The 22293-nt window shown below is 36.4% G+C and overlaps 2 protein-coding genes and 2 pseudogenes across 3 annotated transcripts; 1 reads left to right on the top strand and 3 right to left on the bottom strand.

The window, feature by feature from the left end:
* Nucleotides 1-1736: 1736 nt before the first annotated feature.
* Nucleotides 1737-6085, top strand: LOC103948999 (tetraspanin-3). Its single transcript, XM_018647887.2, has 2 exons — nt 1737-2395; nt 5581-6085. The coding sequence occupies exons 1-2, from the start codon at nt 1883-1885 to the stop codon at nt 5923-5925; spliced, it is 858 nt and encodes a 285-aa protein (XP_018503403.1). The 5' UTR covers nt 1737-1882; the 3' UTR covers nt 5926-6085.
* Nucleotides 6086-6264: 179 nt separating this feature from the next.
* On the bottom strand, nt 6265-7177 carry LOC103948998 (annotated as a pseudogene).
* A 9623-nt stretch (nt 7178-16800) lies between these two features.
* Nucleotides 16801-18692, bottom strand: LOC103948997 (annotated as a pseudogene).
* LOC103948894 (F-box protein At1g30790) lies at nt 17138-21186 on the bottom strand. Of its 2 annotated transcripts, XM_048569053.1 has the most exons (2): nt 19901-21186; nt 17138-17260 (listed from the first exon to the last, which is right to left on the bottom strand). In XM_048569053.1, exons 1-2 carry the CDS (start codon nt 21088-21090, stop codon nt 17248-17250), a joined length of 1203 nt encoding a protein of 400 aa, XP_048425010.1. In that variant the 5' UTR covers nt 21091-21186; the 3' UTR covers nt 17138-17247. The 2 variants fall into 2 exon arrangements, with proteins under 2 accessions (XP_048425010.1, XP_009358253.2); XM_009359978.3 differs by lacking the exon at nt 17138-17260 and having other exon boundaries at nt 19767-21185.
* Nucleotides 21187-22293: the final 1107 nt, after the last annotated feature.

Raw genomic sequence — 22293 nt, 5'->3', positions numbered from 1 at the left:
AACAAGGCATGCCCTAAAAAGTCATCCTCGTGTATTTTCAAATTCTTTGTTTTTTTTTTTTTTTGGCTGAATAAAATTTGAAGGTCATTGTCAAAACTCAACAGTTAACTAAATTAATTAAGTCATATATTGCAAATCAATATCTTCACTCAATTACCACAAGCAACCCACATAGTCAAACAGTAGATCCTCCAGTAGGCAACTACTTTCACAGTATATTCAATTGGGGTACTCTGCAATCAAGCATTGGTTTTCCCATTCTGCCCCCAAACACCATTATTTTTGTTATGTCACGAGTTCCGCAAGTGTTCACGAGTCCAAACCATGGACCGATATTGTCACACTTTAATCTCTATTTTTTTTTATTCAAAAATGGGTATCAGCGAGTGGTTTTGCACGGTAATTTATTTTTTTTGGAAGTTGGAAAGATTTACAGAGATATTTCATCCTCTACATGACCATCATTGAGTAATTCACAATGTTAGGAATCGAACCCAATACATACCGTGTAGAATACGAGTTTAGAATTCGTCTCAACCACTGGGCCATCCTGTGGTGGTGATTTCACACTTTAACTACTTAGGTCTGATATACTTAGTAAAATGAGGCCAAATGAATTTTAGGTGAAAAGTTTCATCTCACAAGATTTTGGTGCAATTAGTAGTGGAGATTATATACTTTTATGACATGTTGACTTACAAGATGAAAATGAATAATGATGAGAAGAGCCGAGTCTAGATAAAAAGAAAATCCATTAGTTATTTCATACCTTCATTTTTAATTGCGATTAATCAAAATCAATGAGAGTCACATCCTTTTTCATTTCATTAATTGCTAACAAACGTATGAATATAAACAATATTATTTACAAATCTATTTTCTAAGACCATCTTCAATCTTTGGGCTAAAACTTAAAATTTTTAGCCTAGAAAATTTAGGTTTTAGCCCAGAAACAGTTTTTCTGCTCCAACCCTTCCAGCTTAAATTTTTTAGTCTGAGATTATTAAATAATAAATTTAGGCTAATTTTTTCTTTTAAAGTAAATTTTTATTAAAAAAAAATTATGTACACTATCATAGTTTTATTTTATGAACATTTTAACCTAAAAATATTTAAATTCCGATAAATATTGAAAAATCACTAAATTTGGGTGAATTTTGAGTTAAATAATTTTTTTAACTATTTTAGCCGTTGGATTTAAATTTGGGCTGTTAGATCTTTTTTTTACCGTTAGATTTGATTATATTCAATCTCAGGTGTTCGATTCAATAAATCGTGGGAAACATGCCCATGTGGGTGGGGTCCCTCTGATGGTGCCCACACCATTTTCTAGGCTAAATCCAGGGGGAATTTGACTTTTATTTGGTTTTTAGCTTTTAGCCCACATATTTAGTATGGGTTGGGTTGAATTGGGTTTGGGGGGAATAAAACCTAAAAGATAGCATTTAGCCCAAGATTGGGTTTGGTCTTAAGTAAACTTGTTTTAAAAATGAATTTAAATTACTTAATTTGATAACCAACAACAAAAAGATGCCTGAAAATCAGCTCTCCAGCCAAACTACACCAACACTCTTACACAGCAAGATGACAACACAAAGGTCGTTAGGTAGTTGTACAACCAATAAAAAACAAGGGTAGTCAAGTCATTTCACAAACTTAATACATGTCAGCAACGCAGAGAGAGTACAGCTCACATTTCTCACCCTCACTCAAAACCTAAAAATCCTTATAAAGCTAACGCCACCATACGACCTCATCAAAACTCCAAACTTCAGAAGTACATTCAAAGCACAGCTGCAGCTGATAGAAGAAGAGAAAACCAAATCTCCAAACCTTCCAAAAAGGAAAACAAAACCCAGAAAAAAAAAAGAGTGAAAAAATCATGAGGGCTAGCAACCACTTGATTGGACTACTAAATTTCATAACTTTCCTCCTCTCGATCCCCATCATGGGCGGAGGAATCTGGCTGAGCAGCCGCGCCAACAACACCGACTGCCTCAAGTTCCTCCAATGGCCGCTCATCGTCATAGGGGTCGCAATCATGGTGGTTTCCCTTGCTGGGTTCGCGGGTGCGTGCTACAGGAACACCTTTCTTATGTGGGCGTATCTATTCGTCATGTTCTTCATCATCGCCGCCCTCATCGGCTTCATCATCTTCGCCTACGCCGTCACTGACAAGGGCTCCGGCAGGGCGGAGATGAATAGGGCTTACTTGGATTACCACCTGCAGGACTATTCCGGCTGGCTGGAGGAGCGCGTGGCGGATAATAGCTACTGGGGGAAGATTGCTTCTTGTGTGAGGGACTCAAAAACCTGTAAAAAGATGGGGAGGACTATGAAGGGTGTGCCTGAGACTGCTGACATGTTCTACAACAGAAACCTCAATCCTATCCAGGTATGTGAATTTAGGAACTTTATTTTTATGGTTATGTTCTTATTAGTTGGAGATTTTTCATGCAAATAATAATTTACACTAAATTTATTTAAATTACAAAGAGGTAGTCAAATTTGGGGTCCAAAAGGGGAGCAAATAACCGACTTGACTAAAGTCAAAGCCTGTAATACTTGAAGCTTTAGTACTGTTTGAATGATTATTTGATTTAGTGACACTTAATTTCAAGTTTTGACAGAGAGTAGTTGAATTAAAAAGTTAGGGTTCCATTGCATGGGGCAAGATTATTTCACTTTCGTTTTTAAAGTTGAAGTTGAAGGTGATTAATTTGTGGGTTAGTGGTAGATCTGGTTTAGGATTTAGTGGATTGATGAGATCCTTCAAATTTGGTAGGGAAGTTTATGGCACATGGGCAGATACAATGTGACGGATCATGATCCTCTCCTGAACTAAGGATGAGGATCCTCATGATTAAGGAGTGTGGGCCGTTGGATGAAAATTCAACGGCTACAAACAGAGGGTCATTTTAAAGTTATAATAATTATAACCGTTGGATTTTCATCTAACGGTTCACACTTCTTGATCATGAGGATCCTCATCCTTAGATCAGGAGAGGATCCTGATCCCAATGTGACAACTAGGGGTGGGGTTTGAGGTTGAGTCCTCCATCTTATCATATTATATTCATACCCATTAAACATTAATATATTACGGGATTCTTGTATTGTACCAATGGAAATTTGCCTTTTGTTGGCCATCTTTTGTTTTGGTTTTTTATATTTTTTTGATAATGATGGAAAACCACCAACAAATAGAACAATAGTGCTCCCACCCAGTGTGCTTATCCAATTGGGTAACGTTCAGGATGCCAAAATTTTAAATTAAATTTTGTATATCAAATAATATGGTTGATGATTAGATTACTAATCAATTATTAATTAACGTATTTATTTTTTATTGGTGATATATCATTTGATTTATAAATTTTGTGTAAAAATTTATGCTTCCTAGCATTATCCTATCTAATCATATGATTATGGTAAAAAAACAAAAATCGTGCTTTAAATTGATCAGTGATTGAAATGGCTCATTTTGTGATAATTTTTTTTCTATTTTAAATTTTTCTTTAGACAAAAAAGAATAACATTGTGGTTCTAAGCCCAAATCCATCAATTAAACTTTGGATTATTAAAAATTATTGACATATTAAAGGATTTTTTGATACCACAAAACCCAATGGGGCGTTGACCGTAATCGAGAAATAGCTAATCTCAATAATTGTGTCTCTTGTTTATGCGGTGTAACTTGGAAATGATGTTTACAAGATACAATACTTGTAGCCTTGCAGGGTTTACACTTTATCTTAAGATATTAGGGCTAGTTTGAGATTTATGCGGTAAGATTAAACAATTGTAAAAAAATAAGTGTTTGCTAAATTATAGTGCTTAAAGGGTTTTTGGCAAAATAAAAGACGGAGGTAGGATTGTTAATATAAAAGTTTCATTAATTGGTATTTTTCACTTGCCTCCTAAAAAAACATTTTTTTTAGAAGCATGGTAAAGCTGCTTCTGCTTTATGCTGTTTTACACCCATGATTTTGAAAAGAAAAAAAAAAAACATTTTTCTTCATAAACACACACAATTTTATCCTCAACTTAAAAAAAACACTGCTTAGAAAAATTAAAATAGCCCTAAACCAGACTCTAATAAGACTCATTACAAGAGTAGAAAACATTTTACCGACCAACGGAGAACAAGATTCAAATTTGAGATGTCTATATAATTAGAAAGAGAAATACCACTAAATAAAGAGTTAGACGGTAAAAACCAACTTAACTTAAATTTAAGCAACTCTTTGGGTTTGGGTTATCTTTGTTTTTTTTTTCCCTTCACATTTTAAAAGTTATTTAGGTACTAATTACAACATGGTAGTAGTTGTTTTGTACTTCATTACATGAAGTCAGTGTCCTCAAAATCTTTTAAGAAAGAATGTTCACATGTTCTCTTTTGGGAGTGTTTGGAAATTGGATGGCCTTTTTTGCCTTATCCTAACAGAATTTCTTTTAGGTGGAATTCCCCTTCTCATTTTTTGTCTGGTACACCTTAGAACAAACTTGGAATTGACCTAAAGTTTTCTCCTCCTTTCCCACATCTTTTTTGGAGAGATTTATCAGTGTGTGCCGGAAACACGACCTGGTACACCAAGTGTAATAATACAATTGGTTGGAAATTAAAAAAAAAGAATTCCAACCAATTGTATTGCTAAACTTAGTGTACCGAGCCGTGTTCTCGGCACATTGAAAATTTTCTCTTTTTTTTGGGCTCACTTCCTTTTTTATTTTAATTTTTGTTGTTGTCTATAGGTCCACGTTATCGGCATAAAAAATAAGTTCACAATATTGGTGTAAAGAAGAAAAAGTGTCCAAGTTATTGGTGGAAAGAATTACAATGTTCCAGAAATTATTGCATGCCTTTAGCATGTTCCATACTTTCTTCACATGTTGGACCATCCTGATCCAATTTTAAAATTACAAGGGAATAAATAAATAATTTTCTATAAATAAAGAAATAAAACTTTTCACCCATTACATACTATTTTCCCCAAATTCTGGATTATGCTAATTAAACCAAAATTTAAAAACAAGTGGAACTTTAGTTTAAGCAAGACACCTAATTGTATCGATATGGTGATATCTGATTTAATTTCACATAATCATATTTCATAACAAATAAAAGATATTGGAAACTAGGAAGTTTGTATTCAAGTAAGAAGCGTGTCTCACATTCATGGTTATGTGCTGCTCGCATAATGTAAGAAATGTGAGACACTTATTTCATTCAAAGTTTTTTTTACCGGGGCCTAATTGGTTTCTAAGATCGCTTCCAATTCCAAGACTTTTACCAGTTAACCACAATTAAGCCACCACACGACAGATTTTTATGCGGGGTAATTTAGAAGTATATATATGTTATATGACATTACTTAAGGGTGATCTGTTACACTTGCTCAAGTTAGAATCTGTAGTTATTAGGAGAACATAGGAAAATATGAAGGAAACGTAATTGAAAATCACAGAAAACAGAAACGTTTCTTTCGATATACATGTAATATGTGTGTGTTCGCGCGAGAGTGTATTTGTATTACTATGGTGACTGAAAGACCAATTTTTCCCCCACTTGTTCTACAGTCTGGCTGCTGCAAGCCCCCTACAGAATGTGGCTATAGCTATGTGAACGAGACAGTCTGGACCACCGGAGGAGGATTGGTCGGGACCAATCCGGACTGCACGATGTGGAACAATGACCAAGAGCAACTCTGCTATTCCTGCAACTCTTGCAAAGCTGGTGTCTTGGCCAGCATCAAGAAGAGCTGGAGGAAGGTCTCTGTGATCAACATTGTTGTGTTAATCATCCTAGTTATCTTCTATGTGATAGGTTGTGCAGCATTCCGAAACAACCGTCGGATGGACAACGATGAACCCTACGGGCAGGCGCGGATGACAAAAGCACAACCAAGTGCTTTCCAACTTTAATTACAATGGTAGAGAATTTAATACGTGGAAAAACTATGTGAAAAGTGTATGTTAAAGGCATTTCGGGGTTGCAGTCATGGGGTTATTTGTCTAGTCAAGTGAACATCATGAATTTGGTTTTATTTTTGATAATTTGGCTATGTGAATTATTGACACTCTATAGTCTCTGTATAGACTGTACTAACCATCTACTGGAGAATTTTTTTCTTCGGTATGTGTTTACGCCAACTGCAAACACGACGCGCAAACTGGTAGTGTAGGTGCTTGACGTGGAAGTGTTGTGTTGTGTTGTACTTACTCCGACAATGTGAAAAAGTATCCACAGAGTACAGATACGTATGAAGAAAAGCAAAGTTTGCATTACTTTTTATGTAAATTGCACAGGTGATGTTGAAACGCAGAAAATCAACTCAATCAAATTCCCCAGATGTGAAACACATTCATTTAACTTGCAACATGAACATGGAAATTGTAATATTAGAAATACGATTCTACTTGGCCACTGACCTAGTTCCAGTTTCGACTAGTGATTCCACATCATCTGTTGTATCTTCCTCGCGGCTTTGTTCCAGATTCCATCTTGTAACTGTGCGCTCGTCAACTGTGCAATTGGCCAAACATGACGGAGAGGCAGCATCATCACCATTTTTACTAATTGTAAGAACTAGCAATGTCTTTACAACACCTAAACAAAGCCTTAAGGTGCAATGAACATCAGACCACACATTCAATCTCCCATTTGCTACAGCATCTCCTTCTGATGACACAAGCACAGCATATTCAGAATGGACCAAACTCGGATGGTGACGGTAAGCAACGAAGTCCACGCCATACTGATGTCCGGGTCTTACAACCCAATTTTTCGTTCGAAGGTGAGAATACGCCTTGTAAAAGACAGGAAAAGCTGCCTTTTGGGATTTCATGTACTGCCAAAGCTCATGATCATCCTTTGGGTGTTTATCTTCGCCGGCTATCTTGAGGCATTTTAAAGAATAGCATAGGAAAAATGCCTCTTCCATGCCCAACTGAAACCAGTGCTTATCCTTATTGGCATTAACAACAGGATGACCAAAGTAGGCAGGACCGAGAAGAAGGGCTTGTTCTTCTTCTGCAGCAAGAAGTACGCTGCTCCCGGATAAGTTTCCCTGAGCATCTGATTGTATTAGAGAAGACTGAAGCTGCAATACTATCATTGACGTGGATTTGCAAGCGCTTTAGCTTCTGCGCCTTTTCCTTTCCATCTAGGCCCCATTCGACCTACAACAAGATCGAACAAAATATATAATTACAAACACGCTGAAGACCTCTAAAGGGACGCCCAGAATTCAGTTTACAAGCATTGCTCAATGCACCCCGAAAACCAACCTATTTCTGCTGCCAGCATTGGAATTCTCTCTTCTTAATTGCTATAATCAAATGTAAAAAATTGAAAACATAGATTGATTCAAAGTTGGCGATATTCTACACTAATCTTTTTTATTTTTGGTCGAAACGATATTCTACAATAATCTACGCTAAGCGGAAGAGGTAGGGTTTGAACACGGGACGTCGAAGAGGAAGGCCCTAACCAGCAATCAACCACTTGCAAATAAAAATTTTATTTATCAAAGAAAATATTAGAAACCCACCAGTTAAGCAGAGGGACCAGAAAAATTCTTAACCGAAAATTCGAATTCCTTAATGTTTTAATCAATTCTCGAAAAGCAGCAAAAAATAAGATGGAAAATTGATGGAAAATTGGAAAGCATACCTTTTCGTAGACGAAGAAGAAGCTCTCCTGTGGATGTGATTGTTCAAATAATCACAAAGCTGGCAGTTTATGCCCAAGATTCTGGGAAGACACACGTTTTGAGGAAAGGGTGGGCAGCCGCCTTCCAGAAGCCGGAAAGCCACTTGACCGGAACTCTGTTTGCCCACCCAGACTGACCTGAAACCCGCGTGAGACGAAGCAGGAAGCTGCGCGAGGAAGAAGAAGAAAAAAAATTTTAAGCCGACGTCGTTTTAGTCCCATCCCCCTTAAATGAAACTGTTCGTTTTGGTCTTCTGAGTGTTTATTTTTACTCGCCCTCTTCCCTTCTCCTCCTGTAACCCTGTTGTTTCCCTCGGTTCCAAAACAGGCAAACACCGTACTTGTTTTGGTATTGTGTACCTTAGCGAATCACAGCCCCGAAATTACAGGGACAAAAAAATGTCACGTTACTCCAAAAGTTTAAAGGAGAGATGGAAATGGAAAGTAGGAAAGGGATCCTCTACCGATCAATTTTTACCTAATCCATCTAGTTCGGGATTCAGGTTATTGAAATTTAATTTAACGGCTATAGTTATTATCACTTTTAAAGGAGCTCCCTGTTTATAGTCGTTGAATCAAATTTCAACAGCCCGGATCTCAGACTAAATGGATTAGGTCCGGATCCCTTTCTTGGAAAGTAACCGTTGAATTGAAACTTGATGAAATAAACCATTTCATCTTAAGGGCACAATGCTATCATCATAGCTAGCAAGTAACTTCAATCTAGCATCACTAATAAATGTTCATTCCGATGGTGTTGGAGCGGAAAACTTCGAGTACTCTAATTCTTCATTAACAAGTAATCTTGAACAAGTTGAGAAGTTTTAGACACCATCTTCGCTCGCCATCAATGAGGAAGGAGGGGAACCTACAATATAACACTCGACGCTTAAGTCAGTGTTTATTCAGAATGCTTGTAAAATATAGAACAATGTCATATCTCTCTCTTCCCTCATTCTTGTGGGATTCTAGATTCTTTATAGACATAAAATACTTGGGCTCTAAACCCCACTTTTCCTTCTATTTCTCCATGTTCTATGGAATGGGTATGAAGTTGCTTGATTATAGTTCCACTTCCCATGCGTGACATGCTAGTGGCTTGTTTAGTGGAGTAATTTTTGGCTCCCACAGAGGATAAAACAATTTCACTTTTCCTAATGCTTTTTTGATAAGACAATAGCATTAGCAGTTAGATGTTAGATTAGGAAGCGGACGCGACTTGAACTCACGCCGGAATGCAAAAGTACAACTCTTTTTCACCACTGTGGTAAATGGTCACTTGCCATTTTCTCTAAAACTTTTACTCTTCTTATTGTAGAGATGCAGCGGTTATGCACTTTTCGAATAGGGATTTATTTTTTGAAAGATCCTGGTGGGGCTATTTACAACTATCCAATTCCATTGAATTTAGAAAGAATATATAATCTAAGCTACTTATTAATAAAACTCTGTTTGTCAACCAAAACTCTTTGAAATTACTATTCTAACCCTCTCATCAAAGCTAAACAAAATTAAAAGACATGGCAATTTAGTAATTACATACCACTCAAATTTTCAATTTTTTACACGAACCTCACAGCCAGAAAAAAGTAACATATCCTATTTAAAAAATACAAAAAATAAAAAAAATGGGGGAGGTTTTTTTCTTTAAACCCACGTCTCCCACTTTAAAATCACCCCCTTAACCGCTTCTTCAAAGTTCAACATGCAAAGAGGATTGTCACGGTTGGATTTTTACCACCTGCAAAAGTAGAGATAAAAACACTTAAAATACTTGCAAGAGTCTAAAGTAATCGTAGTATAGTCGACTCTAGTAAGGTTGTTCTCCACATAGATTGAATGAATAATTTATATTACACCAAATCTTAATTAATTATTTGAAAACAAAGTTTGGAAAAAGATGATTTTATGACCTAAAATATTAAAAACGAATTTAATTAAAAACAATTAAATAAATTGGCAAAGTAAAGAAAACAAAAGAAAATAATTTTGAAAATCAATTTGAGCACTAGGGTTCTCTTGTTACTTTAACAATGCATAGTTCTTCTAATTACTTATCACTTACCGATGCATATTTTAAAGGTTAGGTTTTCCTTAAATATGTCCTACTTGGAACCTCCAACATTCAACGTATATCAAATATGCAACCCGTCCGTGTCGTCCAAATTGAACGTGAACAAGCAAGACTCATTAAGTTTTGTGAAAACCTTTTGAAAAACCATATAACCCTTAAGACATGTCGTCCATCCTAAGAAGTTACACATATTAACCACAAGAAACCTTAGTCAATTCCAGGGACAAACATTTGCCAAAATTGCATCAAACTTTTCTGAATATTCTAATGGTGGCCAATTATTAAGACAATTAGATAGTTTAAACCGGTGATTAATAATTCAAAACTTGCATGTATAATATCATAAGTAAATTGAAAAGAAACTACATATTCTTGCTAAGACTTGTGGCCTCGCCCTAGCAAACGAAATTAGTTACGAACAACCATAAAACAAAGGATAAATTACACAAAACTACCTTAACTATGGGTTGAACCACAATCTCATACCTCATGTTTTAAAAATTACAATGTCACACCTCATCTTACGAATCAGTTACAATGTCATACCTCCATTAGTTTTTGTCTATTTCTCTATTAAATGCTGACGTGGCTTGAGGCGGAGCTCACTCCCTACCCAATTGGATTAAAAAACTAATTGAATATTAAAAATTAAAAAAAATTATTAAATATTTTTATAAAAAAATGTGGGACCACCCTCTACAAACCCATCACCCTCACCCTTCTTTCCCAGTCCACTTGTCTCCCCCAACATTCATTCCTTCACGTGAATAGCGTGTGTGTGGAAGCATGAACTTCATCTATTTATACAACCATACATATGGTTAGAGATTCACTCGGTCCAACCTATTATCAGAAAGAGTGATAATCCCTCTCTTTACCAAGTTTAAGTCCCATCATGACTCTATAGATTAGTATTTACTCAATAAAGATTTAAATAGATCAGCTGCAATATATAAAACTCCACGACTCTTATCTTACTAAGGTTGTCAGACTCCTTGTGTTTCACATAATCAGTACAACTAGTTAAGTACCACCCAAGTAATCCAGCTGTAATCTCATTGTCATTCAAACAAAGTTGTGCAGAGAGGACCATGACTTGCATACGCATTTGTAGCGCATCAGGGGTCTTAACAAAGAATCACCGCACACTGCTGAGATTCGAAGTTTAATTGATTATTGAAGGGGTCTTAACAAAGAATTGACAAGGTACAATTTTGTGTTCATAGCTTGAAAAAGTCCTCAAATTTCAAAATAATTAAGTTCGAGTTCTCTTATAATTTGCTTATTATTCTTTGAACTTAAAAAAAAAATTTGCCAACCTAAAATTACAAAATAATTGTTGTATATTGCTGGACATGGAAATTTGCTGCCCCACATTTAAGAAGTATTACTACTAGATTTAGATATTTCCTCGCTTACATAGAAACAACGTATCAACTCTAAAAAAATAAGTTTAAAATAATAATGGCAGACTAACATATAAGTGACTCAAAACTATAAACTGAGAGATACATCATGCTCCTCCAACTAGAATTGAAGTGCAACAATTCTTCATAGGCCGTTTTATTTCTTGTAAATGGATATCGCGAAGGATGTGATAATAAAATATATATAAAAGAAGTTTAGCTGAGATATTTTATTTATTTTTTATTTCGTCTCATCTCATTGTTTCTTAAAGCTGTTTTATTGTGCCTTATCGTAGTATCTTCTCCATTGTTATCTGGTGCCATACCTTTTGTGGCCCGGCGAAACACAGCGAATATGGTCCTATCTACACCTAGTGCAGAATTTTGATTTACTATTTGTAGGAAAATTTTGAGTCAAAAAAAATTTCTTATTACAGGATATTCAAAATTTTTTATTATTCAACGATCAAAGGTTAGCTCAACCTCCATGGAAACAAACAGTTCAGAAAAGCATCAATATCTCATTACACCAGCACATGCTGCAATAAACACAAAATGTTAATTGAAACTACATTAATCATTATCAAAGTTTGAAACAAACTGACCTTAACAAAACTCACCTTTACATGTAGTGCTTGATAAGATTGTTCGAAAATTGCAAGTACCAAATTTGATAATAATGGTTATCTAACGCCTTTTCGAAGATTCCATCGTCGCGCACTGCTGATATTCGGTTGATTATTGGATGTTCTTCCTTGTTTATGCACAATCTTCATCTCTTAAATTCTTTAACTACGTATAGTTGTATGAGTCAGTAAAGAAGGCAATGTATTCAAATTTCTAGAACCCATATTGATGATAATAGGCATTGGATAATCTAGAAAATTATGGAGATGAGTCCACCTATATTTGTCTGGCAAAATTACTCTCATAAAATCAAAGATTAAGTTTGATATCAAATTATTATAGCCGGTTCATTTTGTGGCTTAGCTCAAGTCAATCATCTCTTTATGTAATATTGTTGTATTAAAAAAAAAAGGGAACTTTAATGAAAAGCTCATGGTACTGTTCACTTTAATGAAAAACCACATTTTTATATTAAAAAATTAATCCAGGTACTATTCATTTTACCCTTTATTTTGTCGTTATTGTTAAAACTGAAAGTTTTCAAACCTTTTTCATTAGTTTTCCTTAAAAAAAAACAAAAAGATTTAGTTTAATTTTGATTACAAATAGGACTAGAATGATCAATGTCAATAAAACTAGATAATTTTGCTTTAGTATTAGGGTTTTTTGTTTTTTTGTTTTTTAGTTTTTTTACACAAAAAAAGTAACAAATTTTTTAATTGTAGGTGGAAATTCAAGGTTTCAAACATGTCGAAGAAAATTATTAGTACATGGAACCGTGTCTTGTTAATTTTATACTGCTGACTTTAATGAAATATTTCCTAAAGGATTAGGTTCCATAAACTTATCCTCACGCAATAAGAGCTATAGGTAAATTTATTGAAATCATGATAAGACATAGCTAAATTAATAGCTTAGATTGAATTAACAACATGATTATAGTTTCAAGTATAGTATGCATGCAATTGAAACGTATATCAAAGATTATATTAGATTAATTGCTATTTACAAATTTACAATCACAAAGACAAGTACAAAATGCAATTGTAACATACATCAAACAATAAATGTTCCGAACCATGCATACCCTCACCTGAATATATCACTTGTCGAGCGCTTTTGAAACCCTCCTGCTTTCTCGTCCCTTAGTCGCATTCTACCCCTCTCAAATTCCCTTGTAATCTTGGTTGGGCAATCCAACCTACAAAAATGTTTGTTAAGCAAAACTCACATCATTGGTGTCAAACTGTGATATTAATACTTTTACCTATACAACATGAGTACAATCAGAACAACAACCATTGCTTGACAGCCACGGAGCAATTTATTTCCTTTCATTTCTAAATCTTCTGAACTCCAAATAACATTGCTTATGAGGGACATTTAGTTTTCTCCAATATCTTATTTGGTTTTATTTCAGTTAGTTTGTTATAAAATTCACGTCATTGAAACATCATTTATCCAAATATTTTGTTATTATAACAAAAAAAAAAAAAAAAAAAAAACCAGTTAGAGATGAATTCAACGAGATATGAACCAGCAACATTCATTCAAATAACGTGTTAACAATCATGCCCTTCTCACACTTATAAAAATATTCTTCTTCTTCTTGTTTGTGAAAAAAGAAGAAAAATTGTGTGAGGGAATTTTTGTTGTTGTATCTGATCGACAAAAATGAATAACTCGTTTCTTGTAACGAACATGAAGTATCATTGCTATAACAATTCTCACCTATATCATATAGTAAGGGCACAATGCAACTAATTATGCAGCTTAAACATGTTTAGACTTTAAAGGTTAAACAAATTGGTAAACTTTTCACTCCACCAGCTAAAATTTAACTGGTATTGCTGGACTTGCGCAAATTTAGAACTCAAAAATGCTCTACTACAAGAATTATATGCTTCCATACTTAAATCGAATTTAAGAACTTTAAGGATGAGAGAAACCGAGAAATTTAAATTTATAGAGAGACAACCTAACAAATAATGGACTCCAAACTACAAAATTGAAAAATACTTGCAACGCAAATTGCTCCACATCATAACTCTCATCTTATTAAGGGTACAGTGCTATAAGTAACTTGAACCCAAACGAGCCCATTCGTGGAAAACAATTTCACTTCTCCCGAAACTTTCACTCTTCATACTGTATAGAAGCACAGGCAGGGTTCTACGCTCAACCGTGAAGATTGGAGGAGGAGCTCATCTGTGTGAATGATACAAAAAGGAACAACGATGGTCTCATTAACCCAGTCCTGAGTTTGGTAGTCCTTTAAAATCCATAACCCCATCGTTTCATGATTCATCATCCTCCTGCCACCTACTAGACCCAAATATCCACACCCACACCCCCCCCCCCTCTCCTTCTGCCACCTACTAGACCCAAATATCCACACCCCCACACCACCCCCCCAAAAAAAAAAAAAAACTATATTTCCCACGGGATAACTAACACTATGCGTAAAACAAGCATAATCTTCAGGAAGTGGGATCAATATTCTCATCTCCATTGTCGAAAACCACAATGGGACTGTTGGAATCCCACATCTGTGGGTGCAAAAGAAAACAATGGGTTTGAATATGATTACTCCACTATAATTAATATCGAGACATTTTGTGATAAAACCTCACACTTGACAGATTGGGTAGGTGATAAAGTGGGGACAATGTTGTTAGAGTGGGGTCTTCGGCCTGTCGATTTAAAAAAATTCCAACATAGTATCAAAGCCAAGGTTGGGGCCCATACAAGCCAATGAGTTTGTCACCAAGAAGGAAACAAGACTTAAAAGTCGGCCTCTGAGTTTCATTGAAAACAAGTTTGGACTCTTAACATAGAGCCGACCTTTGAGTTTCAATAGCCGGCCAATGTGCGGATCTGAGTTTCAAATGTGTGGATCTCCCCGTGTGAACCACTAAATGGGGTTACATGGGAGTGTTGAAATCCCACATCGGTGGGTGCAAAAGAAATCAATGGGTTTAACTATGATTACCCCACTCTAATTAATATCGAGGCATTTTGTGATAAAATATCACACATGAGGGATTAAGCAGGTGATAAAGTGGGGACAATACTACATCGGTGGGTGCAAAAGAAATCAATTGGTTTAAATATGATTACCACACTCTAATTAATATCGAGGCATTTTGTGATAAAATATCACATATGATGGATTGAGCATGTGATAAAGTGGGGACATTATTGATGTTGTTAGAGTAGAGCCCCCGAGCCCGTCGATCTAAAAAAATTCCAACAGGTACTGTGTCCCGTGCATCCAATGTATGGCCCCATTTACGCACATACCTCGCTTGTGAAACAGGAATTTAAGAAGTTCAAAGAGAGATCATTAAGGGCTACCTCTATGTGCCTCCATAAACTTGTCCCCATTTTAAATATCTTGAAAATAAAATGCACATCTCCCACAGCAGGGATAAGCTTTTTTACTTGGAGAGCTTTATACTCATTTGTAAGAGTGAGGTGACCGAACTGTTGATACACCGTGCAGTGTAGAGATGTTTATTCTAGGTGCGTGTGTTAGACTTCCTTGTTGGTTAATTTGTGTTGGTTAATTTGTAAGGAGAAAAAGTGTGCTGCCTTGTGGGTTTGTCCCAGGCCGTGAGAAGGATGTGAGTGTGCTTGTTGAAGTTCAAGTGGTGATGAGCGTCAATAAAGGAAGGGTTGCGGGTGAGAGATGGTAGCCTTGCGAGTATCTCGAATCATGTAATTTGGCTGGGGTTGAGCTCTGGACCGCTTGATGATTCCATTTATATTGTGAATAAAGTTGAGGTTCTACCATAATACCAATTGACAATATGAGGAGTAGTCCAACCTCTTATTAGCCCTTGTAAGGTTTCTCCTTTCACCAATGTGAGACTCTTTAATTACCTTCACATTCTCACATATTGATCTATATTCTATACTACTTTCTTAGGATGCAAGTTATCCTTGCAGGTTACTAGTCGCAGCTAGTTTTGTATCGGCATATCGATGGTGAATGGAGATTGGAACACTCCTGGTTTTTGTCAGAAGAAGACTAAGAATTAAGTGAGAATGTAGGCTATAGAGTAAGCTGCTTTGGTTTGTTCGCTTGTCTCTACAAAAGGCAACAAAATGTAACTTCAGCTATGTTTTCATTTTTGTATTCTACAAAACTTTGAAGAGTAAAACAAGAACAGATAAAACTACTTCTGGTTCTCTATTTGATGCCAATGAATCAAGATATTATTACCTTTCTTTCCTTTTGTTTTTGTTTTGAAAAGAAAGAGTACGATATTTATTGCAGTAGTGAATGAATAAGTACACAGGAGGACAAGGTGCCTTTATATGGGTCTCGATAAAAACCTTGACCGGGATGCATATGAAAAAAAGGATAGAGGTGATGTTTAGGATATTCTCGTTATTTCTTGCAACTAGGGTACCAGAAGCCATTTACTCCACCAACACCTACACCTTAAGCTAGATGAAAGTAGATGTAGGTGGCAAATCGTTAGTTTTGTACCAATTACCACGATATACATGAACTTTGGGTGGTTATGTTCGGGTAGTATTTTTGCAATTTTCCTATTTCCTTCTATATTTAGTTTGAGTGAGTTAGTGTGTAATCATACATTCATCCACAGTGCCGGAGCTGGCTTAAAGAATCTGGAAAGACAGTGGTGCAAACGTTGAGTTGTTCATTCGAAAACACATTGATTTTACTTTGCATTTGTTTGCTCTCAATTTTTGGCTTTGGCCTACTTTCTAACTCTAATACCATTTCCTTACTGTATCTTAGCTAATTGGACACCAAAGCTTCCACTTCGTTGGGAAGTTCCACATTCATATTTTATAAACGACAATTGTTGAATAAAATGTTAAAACACTGAACCTTAATTAGCTTAGGTCCTCTTTTTCTTCAAATGCATTCTTTTTAACAGATGAACAAAATTGCAACTCAAAAGAAAAATATTGAATTGAAGCTTGAGGATGAAATAGTCATCTCACCTTAAAGGGACAATACTGTCATCATAATGAGCAAGTAACTTCAACCGAATATCATTAGGAAGTATCGATTCTAGAAAAACACTTTCACTTCTAAAACTTCTACTCTTCAAATTGTAAAAAAGCACCCTCGCTTCTGACGAATCTTGCCGGAGTAATCTTGAAGATTGGAGGAGGAGGAGCTCACCGGTGTGAATTGTATAGAAAGGAACAGGGTACCCTAACTCCCTCCAACTAAACGGAAAGGTGTTAGTTTCCTTAACCCACGCCTGGTTTTGGTAGTCCTTCAAAATCCATAATTCCATTGTATTCATCTGCCTCAACTGTTTGTCACCTATTAGAGCCAAACACCCTTCCATTTCAAATATGTTCCCAAGCTTGTCGTTAATACCATGAATTCTGTAATCGTAGTCTTCAGGGAGTGGAATGGCTCTGAATCTCTCATCTTAAGGTCGAAAACTGAGACAATATTTTGTGTTGAGTCATGCATCCAATGTTAAAAAAATTCTCAACTATATCATATAGTAAGGGCACAATGCAGCTTAAACATGTTTAGACTTTAAATTAAAGAAATTGGTAAACTTTTCACTCCACCAACTAAAATTTAACTGGTATTGGTGGACTTGGGCAAATTTAGAACTGAAGAAATGCTCTACTACAAGAATTATATGCTTCCATGCTTAAATCGAATTTAATAACTTTAAGGATGAGAGAAATTTAAATTTATAATGAGGACATCCTAACAAATAATGGACTCCAAACCACAAAATTGAAACATACTTGCAACGCAAATTGCTCCTCATAACTCTCATCTTATTAAGGGTACAATGCTATCCTCATAACTCGTAAGTAACTTGAACCCAAAGGGGTCCATTCGTGGAAAACAATTTCACTTCTTCTGAAACTTTAACTCTTCATATTGTATAGAATCACCCCCATATAGGCAGGGTTCTGTCTGCTCAACCGTGAAGATTGGAGGAGGAGCTCATCCGTGTGAATGATACAAAAAGGAACAGCGTACTCTGACTCCGCAACGATGGTCTCATTAACCCAGTCCTGCATTTGGTAGTCCTTTAAAATCCATGACCCCATCGTTTCATGATTCATCATCCTCCTGCCACCTACTAGACCCAAATATCCACCCACCCCAACTATATTTCCCACAGGATAACTAACACTACGTGTAAAACAAGTATAATCTTCAGGAAGTGGGATCAGTATTCTCATCTCCATTGTCGAAAACCACAATGGGACTGTATCCCGTGCATCCAATGTATGGCCCCATTTAAGCACATACTTCGCTTGTGAAACAGGAATTTAAGAGGTTCAAAAGAGAGATCATTAAGGTCTACCTCTATGTGCCTCCATAAACTTGTCCCCATTTTAAATATCTTGAAAATGCATGTCTCCCACAGCAGGGATAAGCTTTTTTACTCGGAGAACTTTATACTCATTTGTAAGAGGACTGAACCCAAAATGGAGTGTAACATGTGCTGTGTAGGACATGCGTGAAGTGTGGGGAAGAGATATAGACTCTCGTGTGCAGGGTGGTTTAGATCTGTTTGATTGGGAGGTGAGGTGACCGAACTGTTGAAACACTGTGCAGTGTAGAGACGTTTATTTTAGGTGCGTGTGTTAGACTTCCTTGTTGGTTAATTTGTAAGGAGAAGTGTGCTGTCTTGTGGGTTTGTCCCAGGCCGTGAGATGGAAGTGAGTGTGCTTGTTGAGCCCAAGTGGTGATGAGTGTCAATAAAGGAAGGGTTGCGGGTGAGAGAGGACCAAGACTTGCATACCAGTTGAATCGCATCAAAGACTTAGAGGGTTGCCTTGCAAGTATCTCGAAGCATGTAATTTGGCTGGGGATGAACTCTGGACCGCTTGATGATTCCATTTATATTGTGAAGAAAGTTGGGGTTCCACCATAAAACCAATTCACAATATGAGGAGTAGCCCAACCTCTTATAAGCCATTGCGAGGTTTCTCTTTCACCAATGTGGGACTCTTTACTTACCTTCACATTCTCACATATTGATCTATATTCTATACTACTTTCTTAGGATGCAAGTTATCCTTGCAGGTTACTAGTCACAGCTATTTTTGTATTGGCATATCGATGGTGAATGGGAATTGGAACACTCCTGGTTTTTATCAGAAGAAGACTAAAAATTAAGTGAGAATGTAGGCTATAGAGTAAGCTGCTTTGGTTTGTTTGCTTGTCTTTAAAAAAGACAACAAAATGTAACTTCAGCTATGTTTTTATTTTTGTTGAATTGTTCAAAACTTTGAAGAGTAAAACAAGAACAGATAAAACTACTTCTGATTCTCTATTTGATGCCAATGAATCAAGAAATTATTTTCTTTCCTTTTGTTTTTGTTTTGAAAAGAAAGAGTATGATATTTATTAAAGTAGCGAATGAATAAGTACACAGGAGGATATGATGCGTTCATATGGGTCTCAATAAAAACCTTGACGAAGATGCATATGACAAAAAAAAAAAGGAATAGAGGTGATGTTTAGGATATTCTCGTTATTTCTTCCGACTAGGGTACCAGAAGCCATTTGCTCCACCAACAACTACACCTTAAGCTAGATGAAAGTAGACGTAGGTGGCAAATTGTTAGTTTTGTACCAATTACCACGACGTACATGAACTTTGGGTGGTTATGCTCGGGTAGTATTTTTGCTGTTTTCCTATTTCCTTTTATATTGTGTGTAATCATGCTTTCATCCACAGTGGCGGAGCTGGCTTAAAGAATCTGGAATGACAGCGGTACAAACGTTCAGTTGTTCATTCGAAAACCACATTGATTTTACTTTGCATTTGTTTGCTCTCAATTTTTGGCTTTGGTCTAATTGCTAACTCTAATACCATTACGTTACTGTATCTTAGCTAATTGGACACCAAAGCTTCCACTTAGTTGGGAAGTTCTACATTCATATTTCATAAACGACAATTGTTGAATCAAATGTTAAAACACTGAACCTTAATTAGGTTAGGTTATCTTTCTTCAAATGCATTCTTTTTAACAGATGTACAAAGTTGCAACTCAAAAGAAAAATATTGAATTGAAGCTTGAGGATGAAATAAGTCATCTCACCTTAAAGGGACAATACTGTCATCATAATGAGCAAGTAACTTCAACCGAATATCATTAGGAAGTATCGATTCTGGAAAAACACTTTCACTTCTAAAACTTCTACTCTTCAAATTGTAAAAAAGCACCCTTGCTTCTGACGAATCTTGCCGGAGTAATCTTGAAGATTGGAGGAGGAGGAGCTCACCGGTGTGAATTGTATAGAAAGGAACAGGGTACACTAACTCTCTCCAACTAAACGGAAAGGTGATAGTTTCCTTAACCCACACCTGGTTTTGGTAGTCCTTCAAAATCCACAATTCCATTGTATTCATCTGCCTCAACTGTTTGTCACCTATTAGAGCCAAACACCCTTCCATTTCAAATATGTTCCCAAGCTTATCGTTAATACCATGAATTCTGTAATCGTAGTCTTCAGGGAGTGGGATGGCTCTGAATCTCTCATCTTTAAGGTCGAAAACCGCGATGATATTTTGTGTTGAGTCATGCATCCAATGTATGGCTCCATAGACGCACACACTTCTCCTTTCAAACTGGCACTTCAGCGGATCAAATGGGAGATCGTGAATGTCTGCCTCTATCCGTCTCCATGAACTTGTACCTAGTTTGAAAATCTTGACCATGAAACTCATGTCCCTTGTCGAATTTAGAGGCTGAAACCTTTTCACTTGAAGGACCTTATACTCGTTCGTCTGAGAACTGAACCCAAAGTGGTGCGTAACACGGATGGTGCGGTACGCAGGTAAATCATGAGGAAGAACTATACACTCTCGGGTGCACGGATTGAATATTCGAACAGGATGGTTGTGATCGGTTTGATTGGGAAACAAGGTGTCAGAAAGGTAAAGACAGACTAAGCCGTTGATACTCAGTGCTTCGTAGAGACGTTCAACATTCTTACCTGGCGGTGTTGGAAGTTTTAGAAGGTGGGTGACAAGAGTTGGACTTCCTTCTTGGTTGATTTGTACAGAAAAGAAGTGTTGCTGCCTCGCAGATTCGTCCCAGGTGGTGAGGAGGAGGTGACTGTGCTTGTTGCGGTAGAATTTTCGATGGGCATTGACAAAGGAAGGGCTGCGGATGAGAGAAGACCAAGACTTGCATACGGATTTGAAGCGCATCAGAGACTTCGCGGATATCCTCGAAAGTATCTGAAAGCCAATAATTTCACTCGGCAGCTCTGAATCCGTTTCCATGAATCTCTACTAGCTTCATGGGAGATTATCCTTACTAATCAACTAGTTTTGTAGAGGTAATGGTCATTGTTTAACCATCAGAAGGCAACCAAAAGGTCAACAGTCTTTAAATAATCGACAAATCCTAAGTTTGAATTCATGGCCATATGTTGAATAACCTGTTCTGGCTGATTTGACTTTTAGAAGGCAACATCCTACACGTTTCTCTTCTTTTTTCCAAGAAACATCAAACGATGGCTACCCTTTCACCAAACCGATTCAAAATTAACGGCTGTTTCTAGACTTCGATTATTTGAAAGGTAGCAGTATATATATACAAGATTCTTGACAAATTGTAATTTACGTGTAAAATCCAAAGAAACAGTAGAAAACTGCGAGCTTCGTACCTGAGACTTCTGTAAAGAACAAGTCATTCATAGTATTTTCATTAAATCAAAGTATATACAAGAAAGTAGAAAGCGAAATGATTACCTTCAGAAGCCCCTCTCTGTAATGAGGAATAACAAAAGTCAGAAAGGCTTTGTTCTCTTCTTTCGGTAAAACATTCAAACGCTGTCAAAACTTTTGCCATGAAATCAAGCTTTCTGTGGGTAAAAAAAAGTTTAAATCATTTTTCTGATTTTTACCATGCCAACAGAGCTTCGAGCAGAATATCTTACAAGACAATTTACAATCTTTTATCATCTGTATAGTATTCATCCCAGAATTTCTTTATCAATGAACTAAAATAATGACACTATTACCATCCCCGCCCGTCGCTGGTGTGATGCTGTTGGGGTTTAAAAATGCTTCACTACTCTGGAGATGTTTATCTCACAAAGAAAAATGTAACGCAGCGGAATTGATAGGCAAGAGAAAGAAAGAATTCTCAAAGTATTACACAAGGTTTTTATTCACTCACAAACTTAGTACAAAAGGAAACACTCAAACACTCTTAGAAGCTTTGTTGCTTCTTCTTACTTCTTACTTGACACTCTCACTTCTTGCTACTTGCTCTCTCTTGGTTGTTACAAATGGTGTGGATGCCTTCTCCTTTTATAGGCATGGATGGAACCTTGGAGAAGCATGAAAACATTATGCTAGAGATATCTAGATAATTCCACTACCTTCCTAAGCTAGAATTATCTACACTAATCTTGTATGTTGGTGGAATCCTCACTATTCTTCTAGACTCTTCCACCAACTTGAACTTTGCTAGAATTC

Source organism: the organism of the source record quoted next, unplaced genomic scaffold, assembly GCF_019419815.1.
Source record: "Pyrus x bretschneideri cultivar Hongxiangsu unplaced genomic scaffold, Pyrus_bretschneideri_v1 Contig5, whole genome shotgun sequence".
Taxonomy (NCBI): domain Eukaryota; kingdom Viridiplantae; phylum Streptophyta; class Magnoliopsida; order Rosales; family Rosaceae; genus Pyrus; species Pyrus x bretschneideri.
Note: the sequence above shows the minus strand (reverse complement) of the source record. Positions and strands in the feature narration are given on the sequence as shown.